The 11661-nt window shown below is 43.4% G+C and overlaps 1 protein-coding gene across 1 annotated transcript in view; it reads left to right on the top strand.

Moving 5' to 3' along the window:
• The window catches only part of ARHGAP17 (Rho GTPase activating protein 17), a 28134-nt gene that overhangs the window by 10371 nt on the left and 6102 nt on the right, over positions 1 to 11661 (top strand). Inside the window, exons 3-17 of the mRNA XM_027684056.1 lie at positions 225 to 400; positions 1483 to 1594; positions 1792 to 1868; positions 2156 to 2267; positions 3016 to 3084; positions 3242 to 3323; positions 5053 to 5180; positions 5546 to 5657; positions 6234 to 6315; positions 6766 to 6846; positions 7511 to 7624; positions 7962 to 8053; positions 8180 to 8336; positions 9592 to 9816; positions 11181 to 11347. Coding sequence (XP_027539857.1) covers positions 225 to 400; positions 1483 to 1594; positions 1792 to 1868; positions 2156 to 2267; positions 3016 to 3084; positions 3242 to 3323; positions 5053 to 5180; positions 5546 to 5657; positions 6234 to 6315; positions 6766 to 6846; positions 7511 to 7624; positions 7962 to 8053; positions 8180 to 8336; positions 9592 to 9816; positions 11181 to 11347 — 1786 coding nt within the window. The remainder of the gene's footprint in view (positions 1 to 224; positions 401 to 1482; positions 1595 to 1791; positions 1869 to 2155; positions 2268 to 3015; positions 3085 to 3241; positions 3324 to 5052; positions 5181 to 5545; positions 5658 to 6233; positions 6316 to 6765; positions 6847 to 7510; positions 7625 to 7961; positions 8054 to 8179; positions 8337 to 9591; positions 9817 to 11180; positions 11348 to 11661) is intronic.

Here is an 11661-nt window from a genome sequence, read left to right as displayed (position 1 = left end):
AGAATCTCTGGGAGAGAGATGTGACAAGCTGGTTCCTTAAATCTCAAGTTAAAGCTATCTCTCTTTGGCAGTAGTTGAGATAAGTTTTGGGCCAGTCATTCCAGCTAAGACTGAAAAGAAAGTGTTTTTCAGAGTATCAGAGAACAGGAGTCTTGAGGCTTGAAACTTTCTGTGACTTGGCATTTTCTTTGAGTCCAAGAATGAGCTGCGTGTGTGTGTAATAGAAACCATATGGAAGAGGAGAAAAGCTTAGAGGGGATGTACTGGGAAAGCTGGAAAGAGTGACTAGCACTAAACTAAGCACTGTTCCTTCTGTTCCACAGAAAAAACTTCCTCTAACAGCTCTGGCTCAAAATATGCAAGAAGGATCTGTCCAACTGAGTGATGAAACTCTGCTGGGGTAAGTGTTTGCCTTCCTTTGACTTGCAGTCTGACATTTTATTGCCTGCAGGGCTCTAATTAGAGACTCTGGGTGCACAAAGCCTGGTTTCAATGTAATGAAACTTAATATTCCCAGATTCCTTCTCTAATCCAAAGGGAGAAACAGTGAGCAAGCAGTTTTTCTGGAATGATTTGGGGGCAAGTTTTAGGCTGAATTGCATTCCAGAGGATTCCGATTCTCTGCTATCATAAAAGCTTTTGAAAATGGCTTTTATCCTGGTGGATTAGCTGAATTATTATCTCCATTTGAAGTTTAAAATGTAGTGTATTCTACAATGAAACTGCATTTTTATTATATTCTGAACTGCATTCTGCAGGTTTGATTTAATGACTTAATGCCAATTTGCATTAATGGCTTGTAGTTTAAAATAATCCCAGTTTAACCATCCTGGCAAAGTGGTTATTTGCAATTTACAGGAAAGGGGCTGAAACAAATGAACATCCCATATTCTAAATTCCTAGAGCAAGTGGGTGTCCTCATTGCTGATGGTCATGGTAGAATGACCTTAAAAACCTTTGTGTACGTGTTTGTGAGCCACTGCAGGAGATGTGAATGTGGATAAAACCCCTAGGGAATAGGGCTTTTTCTTAGAACAATCTTAAAATAAAGGCCAGATCATGGGTTTGGAGCCTGAGACTGTTGCATATGGGGTTGCTTGGCATTAGTGTGTAAAGACTTTCACATTAAAAGGGCTCAGGAGAAAATCAAACACTGCCTTGAGCAATTTTCCTGCATCTGGTGAGATGGGAGGATGGGCTTGGAAATAAATACTGACTTCTGTGCCTTTAGGGCTGGTATAATCACCTGGATGTCTGAAAGCCTCCAAAATGTTGTCATGGCTCAGGAATTTACGAAGAGACAGGTTTAATCACACTCCTTGCCTGTCCCAGGTTTGTCCATGGCAGCACAGAGTGTTTGGGTTTATGCCAGTGAGTGATAATTTGCACAAAGCTTCCCAGAAGGGCCCCCACTGCTCTGGTCTGAATCTTTCTTCTTCAGTCAACAGTAACTCACTTGACAATTTCCTGTAATTCTTAAAGGAAAATGCTGGATACCTGTGGGGATGCAGAGAACAAACTGGCAATGGAGCTCTCTCAGCATGAAGTACAGATTGAAAGAGAAGTTCTAGATCCACTGTGCCTGTTAACAGAGGTGAGTCACCTCAGCCTGACTGGAGAAATACATCTGGATTTGTGGATACACTGAGCAGAAAGGGTTTCTCTCATTGCTAAGAATAAAACTGGTTTAAGGAGCCCCGTGTGGTGGAAAGTGGATGTGAGGGCTCCAACGTGGAGTTTATTGCAATGCACAATTTAAAAATCTATGTAAGCCTCAAATTCTCATTTTAGACAGAGATCCCGAACATTCAGAAGCAGAGGAAGCAGCTGGCAAAGCTGGTGCTGGACTGGGATTCTGCAAGGGGAAGGTAAGAAAGAATTTTAATTACTGGGGGCTTTTCTAGTCACGTGAACTTCTCGTTGGCATCTCATGGCATCTGATCTGGTGCTTGCTTTGAAATGCTGTTGTGTGCAGGTAATGCTTAGGTGAGAAAAGACAAACTTACGTTTAAGTTGCACCTAAAGAGAACCCATAACTACTAGATCCAAACAGAATCAAGATCTTGGAGCTCTTATATGCCTATATATAATTGGGAAAATGTTGGAAATTCTTTTTCTTTCCAGTTCACTGAAGTGTTCCGCTTTTCTTCCACAGATACAACCAAGCCCACAAGACTTCAGGAACAAATTTCCAAGTGCATCCTTCGAAAATAGAGTCTCTTAAGGAAGAGATGGATGAAGCTGGAAATAAAGTGGAGCAGTGCAAGGTATGGACAGGAGGAGTGTCCTTCCCACATCTCCCATTGGCAGGAGCAGCGATCAGAGCTGCTGCTTCAGCCTGAAACCTCCTGAGTGCTGCAGCTGCAAATCATGTGGCTGTTCAACTGTTTGTCTTAAGGGTATTTTAGTGCCAGCTGATCTCTGAATTGCTTTAATTTAATGAGGAACTCTGGGGATTTTTTGAGTTGGGTATTTTACATTGGTTTCTGTTTCAGTCTGAGGCACTTGTGAGGAGGAACCGTGTCCCAGCCTTGACTGGATGTCAGGGTGCTGGGTGCTCCGAGCCATGGAGCAGCCATGCAGTGGGAGCTTCCTGGATGAAATTCAAGCTGTGCCATCCAAGGAACACTGTGACTGTTACAGCTCTGAGCAGCTCACATTCAGTGTCCCTTCTCAGTTGGCAAATACTTCATTATGCTGCAGCTGAGCTGGGGACCGAACCCGCCTTTATTAGTCCTTGTCTTTGAATGCCATAAATATCATATTGCCATTCAGCCCAGTTGTTGACTGAAGTGGGCAACTGCTTTGCTGTATGAAACAGTTGAGCATTTTGAATTCACTTTGCTTGAGGAATACATGTAGCAGAGCAGGTGCATTACTGCTTCCTGTAGTGCTTGAACTGACAGTTCGAACTTACTGCAGGCAAAATAAACAGGGGGAAATCTGTCTGTCTGTGTAATTTGAAATGCCCCTGTAAAATTAATGTACTATTTTGCATTCTTGTCTTTCCCAAAGGATCAGCTTGCAGCAGACATGTACAGCTTTGTGTCCAAGGAAGGGGAATATGCTCGATGTTTTGTTATGGTGAGTGTTTTCAGTATGACTCTGACTCAGCACATCTGTGCACAGACACTCAGTTCTCAAAGATGACATTTTGAGTGCTAAACCTTCTAGTCTTGTCTTATGTGCTCATCAGAAGCTAATGCTCTTTTTGTTTTTAAAATGTGGCTTCTGTTCTCAGTTATTAGAAGCACAAGCAGATTACCATAGAAAAGCATTAGCAGTCATAGAAAAGGTCCTCCCCGAAATTCAAGCCCATCAAGGTAAAGTAACCTGTGCTCTGGCTGATGCTTCTCCTTGCCTGTGCCACCTATGCACAATATTCTCCTCCTTTATCTTGATTCTCTTGCATGCACACTGATTTAATAAGGCCATTTTGATCTACTTAACAATTTTACATTCCCAAGCCTAATTCCATCTTCGTGTTCTCTGGAGTTCTCCAGCCATATTTAACACACTAATAAAATATGAAGGATCTCTCTGATACCTCTGACAGGAGGGTAAAGGAAGGATTTTTCTATTTGCTCACACTTCTTCCTTGTTATCATGTGCCCTTTTGCTGATTCATACCTGGCTTTTTAGGCCAATGAAAGTGTCATTGTGATTTAGGAACATATTAGGGGTCCTTGGTTCTTGAATGATTAACAGGTGATTATCAGGAAAACTCCATGTCTTTAAGGAGCTTGATTTTTTTCCCCCCCCCCTCATTTTGTGCAATCCCCTTTCCTGGCGTGCACTTTATGCTGGAAAATGGAGGGTTTAGGTTCTCGTGGTAATTATCAGCTTTTTAAAAAAGGGTATTATACAGCTTCACTTCTTCCCTAAGAAGAAATGGAACTGCTGCAAAGCTTCCTGCTGTCAGTAAGAGCTTAAGGTGTATCACTGAGGATTTGGGATGAAGATGCACCATGTGTTTTGGAAACTGCTCTCCTAAAAACTGGCTGTGCTGGCCCTGAATTTTCTGAGTGCCTTGGAGAAACAGGTGAACGAAGTCTAACAAAAATATAATCTGAGCTGAGCAGGGCTCAGGTATCTTCAGTTGTGGGTCACAGGCAAGTTGTAAAAGCTGAACCATTTAATACATAAATAAATGGGAGCATTGGGAAATGCCACGTGCATCTCATGGCGTGTTAATGAATGAGAGGGACTGAAGCCTTAGGAGGGAAGTGGGTGATGTGGTTTTGTAAAGAAAAAGGGTGAATTAAATCTTTTGCAGAAACACTTTGTGTCCTCAGAGCACTCTTTCAAGTCCTCTGAAGTTTTTGTCTTCCTTGGCCTTTTTTCCACATAAAAGAAATAACCCATATATACTAACAATAACCTTTTACATCTGCATTTTTTTCAGTTAAAACAGTAGAAATGGGTGAAAAAGTAAATTGTAGGAAAGAATAAACTTGTGTTCAATTTGGAGAAACTTATGTCAATTTGAGTTAAACAACAAGTAAGGAATTGAATTGAAAATTTGTGCATCATAATGCTGGGCTGTCACCGTGGTGGTTCTGATGTGAGACACTGGGGCTGTTAATGTTCATTATAAGTTGCTGATTTCAGGAATCACATTTCAGGAATAAACTTTGTATTAACAGCTCAATTTTTATTCACCTTCTATACAGTTAAAATGAAAATCAGCCCAGTTCATGCAATCTGGACAAAATTTTTCTCAGATTCTTGCAAACTGAAGCCAAATCAGTGCAACTGGAACGTGCAGCTCTGTGCTGGCACTTGAGGTTTATTTATAATTCCAGTTACACACAGGATTTGTATGTGATATTCCACCCAGAAAGATGCAGAAGTATTTTTTTCTTGACCACCAGCAGCTTCATTTTCTCTTTCCTCATGATACAAGGGACTTTACCAATCAAGGGCTGTAAAACTCCTGCTCTAGTCTGAACTTTTCTCTGCTGTACTAGAGGCTTTCTTCTCTTCTTACCTGGGCTGTAATTCAAGGGCTTGGTAGATATTCTGCTCAGTGTTTTGATACTCTCCAACCAGACAAATGGACTGAAAAACCAGCTTTTGGAACTCCACTGGAAGAGCATCTCAAGCGCAGCGGGCGGGAAATCGCAGTCCCCATTGAAGCCTGTGTGATGATGCTTCTGGAAACAGGGATGAGAGAGGAGGTGGGTAATTCCTGGTGGCATGCCAGGAAGGATGGGAAAAAGAGTCCAGTCGAGCTCATGGACTGATGTCTGTGCTTGTTAATACATCATTAATGTAAATGATAAATGTTTTGCAACAGAATAACCTTGAGCACTGGTTGAAGTATCTTTGAGATGAATTCACATACAATGAAAATCAGGAAGGGCCAAGGGTGAGAGGGAACTAAAACATGGTCAGGTGACAGTGACAATGACACATTAGGACTGTAACACTGTCAGGTGAAGACACCAAAATATTCTGAAAGAGGCTGTTACAAAACTTCTGCTGTTCTGTGCTTGTGCCAATGTGTTGTTACCAGTCAGTTAATTTTATTTTTATGATGCAGGGCTTATTCAGAATTGCTGCTGGAGCCTCCAAGTTAAAAAAGCTGAAAGCTGCCCTGGACTGTTCAACTTCCCAGCTGGACGAGTTCTACTCCGACCCCCACGCTGTGGCAGGTGCTGTGAATGTTTGAGTTAAAAACCACCTGGAAACTGATACAACCCAGCTTTGTGCTGCTCATTTAACTGCTGACCTGCTGCAGTGTGAGATGTCAGCCTCTGCAGATAAAATAGGAGGGAAAATAAATTGAAAGTTCCCTTTGTTTGACACAGATGAATGTAGGGTGCCCACGCTCAGCACACCTGGGGTGTCCTGTGTGTGTGACAGCAGCGTGTGAAATTCAGGTGATCAGCATAACCCAAGGGTCACATTTGCTCTCATGACAAGAGTGTTAATGTGATCAAGGGAGATTAGAGCCAGGTGTACACCTTTGAGAAGGTCTTCAAAAGTTCTTTGCTCTGACAAGCTGATTCAGAGTTTTGGAACACATGTTTGTTAAATTACAGTAATTACTGACAGACTTTTCTTGTTAAGATTTGAGCAGCCACACTGTGGAAGTGTTGGGTCTTCCCACTGTTTCCCTGCTACTTGGGACCTATTGCATAGATAAAACTGCAAATCTGAGGGCAGAATTTGAACTGAGGTCTGAAGGCAGTGACTGAGGACCCAACCTGTTCCTGTCTGCATTGCAGGTGCCTTGAAATCCTATTTGAGGGAGCTGCCAGAGCCTCTGATGACCTACAGCTTGTATGAGGAATGGACACAGGCTGCAAGGTGAGCATGCTAAAAATAGCTGGAGAGGAAAACATGCTCCATATTTTAGCAAATTTGGTTCTTCATAGATGAATTCGAAAGAAACAACCAAGCTCACACAGTTACTTTTCCTGTTTCTGCTTTAACAGGTATTTTGTGTAACGAATTATTTTAAATTTTATGGTTCATAATCCTAATTATACAAAATGTGGTTGAAATATCTACTTTTTGTTTAACCATAGGGCCTGCTTCAGACTGCTGGGTTCACACTATTGATGCCCAAGCAGTTTTCTTTCCTTGCAGGTAGAGATAATTCAGGGATCTGACTGGCAGGTTACTGAGCTTACTGAGTCCAAAACAGTGCATTTATTTGGCATAAATGGAGGCTTACACCATCATCTCTTTGTCACTCCAGAAACAAGAAATTGCTGATCTGAAAATAAGGTATAATGGAATTTATTTTCCTTTCAGTATTCAGGACCAGGATAAGAAGCTCCAAGAGTTATGGAGGATTTGTAACAGGTTACCTGAGCATTATCGTGTGAACTTCAGGTATGTGTGAACATCTCTTGGCTCAGCTGCTTTGATGCTGAGTTACTGCTTCTCAAAGCTGATTGACCAAAACTCAGATCTAGGGGTGTTTTTCATGGCCAGATTCAGTGAGATTTATAAAAATACATCTTATTTTATCCAGCAGTTTGTATGCAGAGGTGATGGTTAATTTTTCAGTCAGGTCAATTCACTATTGACTGTCAGGAAATAGTGATGCAGGGAACCCAAATACTTAAGGGTCATGCTGTGCTCTTCTTTGTATTTGCCAGTCTTAGAAATCACAGGGGTTTATCTTAACTCATTTTTCCTTTTGGTTTTGCCTTTTGGGAATGAATTGGAATAAAACCAACTCTAGTGATTCCCAGAAGCTCGGAAGTTCCATTACAGGACGTGAAACTAGCTGAATCTAAATGTTTTTCTCAGAAAAATATAATAGTTCTCTGGTTTCATTTTGCTGAGGTGGGAGCTGCTTTCATGGCTGCCCAGTTCAACTTTTATGATTGATGAGTAGGAGCTCAGGGCCAGGTGCCAAGCCCAAGGCTGCTCATCTCACTTCTGTGTTGTTGGGAGCTGTTGTTACAAGTTCTTGAGGTTTTTATTTACTTGCTTTCGACGAGAAATGCTCTCAGTTTCTGCTGTTTGATGATTTCTTTCCTTTTTGCAGGTATTTAATCAAATTTTTAGCCAAGCTTGCCCAGAACAGCGACGTTAACAAAATGACTCCCAGCAACATCGCCATAGTCCTGGGCCCCAACTTGTTATGGGCAAAGAATGAAGGGTGAGTTCTTCAGGAAAGCTGCACAACAGAACTTCATCAAGCTTTGTTTTAAATCTTGTAGACTGTTCACAACAACAGACTGCATACCTAAAAAATATTTCAGGTGTTCTTTCAGCCTGTGCCCCCAGGCTGTTTGAGGCACGAAGCACTTTGGGGGTGTTTTCAAAAGCTGTGAATGTTACTGAGTAGTCCAGAGTTCAGCACAGTTGCTCTTTATGTGGCACTGAGGAGTCAATCCATCACGCTTAGCATAAGTTGTCACTTAGGTAATATGAATTTTTAGTTTTCTTACTGTGATAGAACTCTGTGTAAAGTGTCCTCCAAATCTCTCCTGCAGATCCCTTGCTGAAATGGCAGCAGCAACTTCAGTCCATGTGGTAGCAGTTATTGAGCCAATTATTCAGCATGCAGACTGGTTCTTCCCTGGAGGTAAATTCCTGCCATAGTTGAAAGAATTTTATATTACTCTGCCCAGGTAAACCTCCAGTAGCTTTTGCAGTGAGGCACCATTTGGCATCTGTGTGTCTTAGGATGTATTGTCTGTCTCTCCTCTAGATGAAGATTTCAATGTGTCTGGGGCATTTGTGGCAGTTCCTGCTGTTAATTCCAATCACTTGTCACACACTGGGAATGACTATGAATGTGGGACACTGGAAAGGAAGAGGCCTGTCAGCATGACTGTGATGGAAGGGGATTTGCTGAAGAAGGAAAGGTAGGTGGAATTCACAGGTTAGGTGTCAATTATTAGCCCTCTCCTGAGGAGGCTTTAATGACACACACTTTTATTGGTCTCAGGAGAGGAATTTACTGGAAATACTGTAGATAACAATAGTGATTTATTTCATGTTGTTGCAGCCTGAGGATGGTTCAAAGGTAAAGTACTGTTACTTACTTCCATTACACTCCATGCATGGTAAATCCCAAGCAGATATTGCTGCTCCCAGTTACCATTTTCCCAGTACAGGTTTGGGGGGTCTCAAATTCACTGCAACAGAAGTGTTTGTAGTAGCATCTCTCAGTCTCTAACTTCTGATATTCCATGGCTTCTCTTTCAAAGCCCATAAGCTGAGGTGGTGTTACCTGGTGCCTTCATGATAAGACTTCTGAGTTGATGATGGTACAGTATTGCCACAGCAAGCAGTAGAATGCTAAAAAATACCAGTAAAACCTGCTGTTTCCCATATAACATGTAGTGTAACGTTCATTATTATCACTCATCATGGATATTCAAGTGATGTGCTGTTTTGTTTTAGCTGTTGATGCAAATGTTAAGTTGTTACCTGTTAGCTATGGCCAGCCACATGCAAATTTGTCAGCACTCACAGAGGAAGAAGAAAATCAGTTCAAGATTCAGTCTTTAACACAACAAGAATAAAATTAAATTCTAGAATGAATGTGCTGTATGCATTCTAAAATCTGTTAGAGTTGGGGTCTATTTATTTGTAGTTGTCCTTGAAACACAAATAGAATCACAGAATGATTTGGGTTGGAAGGGACCATAAAGATCATCTCAATCCAACCCCCAAATCACAGCCTACATCCAGTAGCTTTTTTTGAATCTGTACTGCAACTTAGTGGGTAACAGAAACAAAATTCATGTGGCAGAATACATTCAGTGAGGAACTACTCTGGTGTGCAAGGAAATGTCTGTATTTACATGTGAAACTCTGAGTGCTTTGACCTCATTGTCATCAGTGTCTGTCTTCAAATGTAATGGAGTAGTTTGTTCACTTATGTTTAGCTTATCCCTCTGTGTGGATAAGCCAAATCCCGTTGCATGTCTTAACATTCCTGGTGTTGTGCAGCCAGTGGGAGCTTTAACCTTGTGGTGTTGTGCAGCCAGTGGGAGCTTTCCTCGTCGCTGCTTTGCATGGGGTTTGTCTGGGGGGTGTAACATCCAGCGTGTCCCACTGCTGCAGTGCCCGGTGTTGGCTGCGTGGTGTGTTCACTCTCTCTTCTCTCTGTAGCTTTGGTGTGAAGGTTCTGGACTTCCCCGGGAACCCTCGGAGATGTGGCACTGTAAACAGAAAGCACACATCCCCGGCCTTCCAGCCCCCGCTGCCGCCCACCGAGCCGGGGGTTCCCGAGCAGCACCCGCCGGCTGCGGGGGCTGACTGCACCCCCGGGGGGGCTGGGCTTGCTCTCTCTGCTGCCTCAGCAGAATCCCAAGCTCAAGGCCCCGAGGATGGCAGGTAAGAGGCACAGCTTCTGCTGCAGTGGCTTGGCAGGCGGCTCCAGCAGCAAACGGATGCGTCCCCTGTGTCCGCTCCGCAGGGCACCTCTTCCACCTGGGGTGAACCCTTCAGGCCTGGGCAGCAGCACCGTGCAGGAGCTCTCCTGCCATGCTGCCAGAATTGGTCTTTTAAAATAGAACATATATAGTCCTGAATGTTCCTGAATTCATTTTCTAGGATAATGGAATTCTTGGGGGGGGAAAAATTGTGATGAAATGCACTAAAAAAGACTCTGCTTCCCACATTGCCCTTCCCTGGTTATGCTCCACAGGTGTGCACACAGGGTGATATCAGTTTGCTGCTGAAAGAACAAAACCCACCAGTGGCAATACCCGTTGGTCTTGTTTGTTGTTTCTTACACGTGTTATCTGGATATTGTCTCTTGTTTTGTTTGTTTATTTGTCTGTAGCAAGTGTTAGTGATAACCAGACTTCCTTGCTAGAAAACTGGAAGTCAGTTTGTCATATTTCAATGTTAGTTTCTTTAGGACAAGTACTGTAGCCAGGTTTGCTATTTAATTACTATGGAAGCTCTGCAGTCATGTCCCCAGGGTGAATATACCTGGACTCCAAGGCTAGTTGCAGTAACCTGAGCCTTCCTTCCATGAGAGGTGAAAGCAGCACTTTGCTTTCAGTACTTTTGTGGTCTGAGAGGTGCAACAAACCATGTGTAAAGCCTGTGGTGCTTCCAAATGTCCACCTCAGCACCTGGGGGTGAAGCCCCACTGTGGAGTTGGATGCAACACTGACTTTTGCATAAAGCTTGTTCTCAGGTGACAAACTTACAGAAGCAGCTCGTGGAAATCCCCTGCAGAGCAGCACTTCCTCCACAGAGCTTTTGTGGCAGAGGCAGCTGAAACAGAACCTCGGGGGTAGTGTCTGAAAGTTGCACTTAAAATCTGTACAGACTCTGTTCAAGTACTTGCACTTTTATTAACAGCATCTGGAGCAATGAGGATTGAAAGGTGCCAGTAGATGTGACTGAAAGTTACTCCTTTTGAGGACTAAATTGCTGCAGGTGACTATAAATATAAAGAGATGAGTGAAGATCAGCAAGTCCAACCATCAGCCAGCACCCACCACCATGTTCACCACTAAACTATGTCCTCAAGCTACATCCACACATTTTTTGAACACTTCCAGGGATGGGGACTCCACCACTGCCCTGGGCAGCCCCTTCCAGTGCTTTACAACCCTTTCCATGAAAACTGTTTGCTAATATCTGACCTGTTAGCACAGTTTGTGATGAAAACGGAGCAGGTGCAGCTGAGCTGGGCAAGGCACGTTATCATCATCTTCTAATGCAGGACTTTTGATTTGCAGTACCTCAAAATCCAAGGACAGCACGTGTGCAGCCACTCCTCCCCCGGTGAGGAACGGGGGGCAGGCGGGCACTGCCCCGGGCCAGGCAGGGAGCAGCAGCAGCAGCCAGCTGGGTGTGAGCCAGCCCCAGAGCACGGCAGGGCCCAGTCCCCACGCCCTGAGGAGAGGTGGGTTTTCATTGCCTTTCAAGCCACTGTGTGCCAGCCCTTGATGTGCTGCAGAAGTGCTGCTAAAGTAACTTTATTAGTGTCTCTGCCCTTATTACAGACAGCGGGGTGATCTGCTGGTGTGTCACTAAGGCCTGGCCATAAAGCCTCTGTGGCTTTTGCACTCTTTGAACGCTGATGGGGGTGTCACCAGTGCTGTTTAACAAACTCTCTCAAAGGCTGTTGATTAGTAAATGTGTGCACACTTCTGTAGTTTCCTACTGCACTTGATAATACACCATTATGATTACATACCTTCTGTGCTGCTAATTTCT

This window comes from Neopelma chrysocephalum, unplaced genomic scaffold, assembly GCF_003984885.1.
Source record: "Neopelma chrysocephalum unplaced genomic scaffold, ASM398488v2 Primary Assembly neopelma1_65b, whole genome shotgun sequence".
In the NCBI taxonomy this organism is placed as follows: Eukaryota; Metazoa; Chordata; class Aves; order Passeriformes; family Pipridae; genus Neopelma; species Neopelma chrysocephalum.
This window is presented reverse-complemented; position numbering and strand designations above follow the sequence as displayed.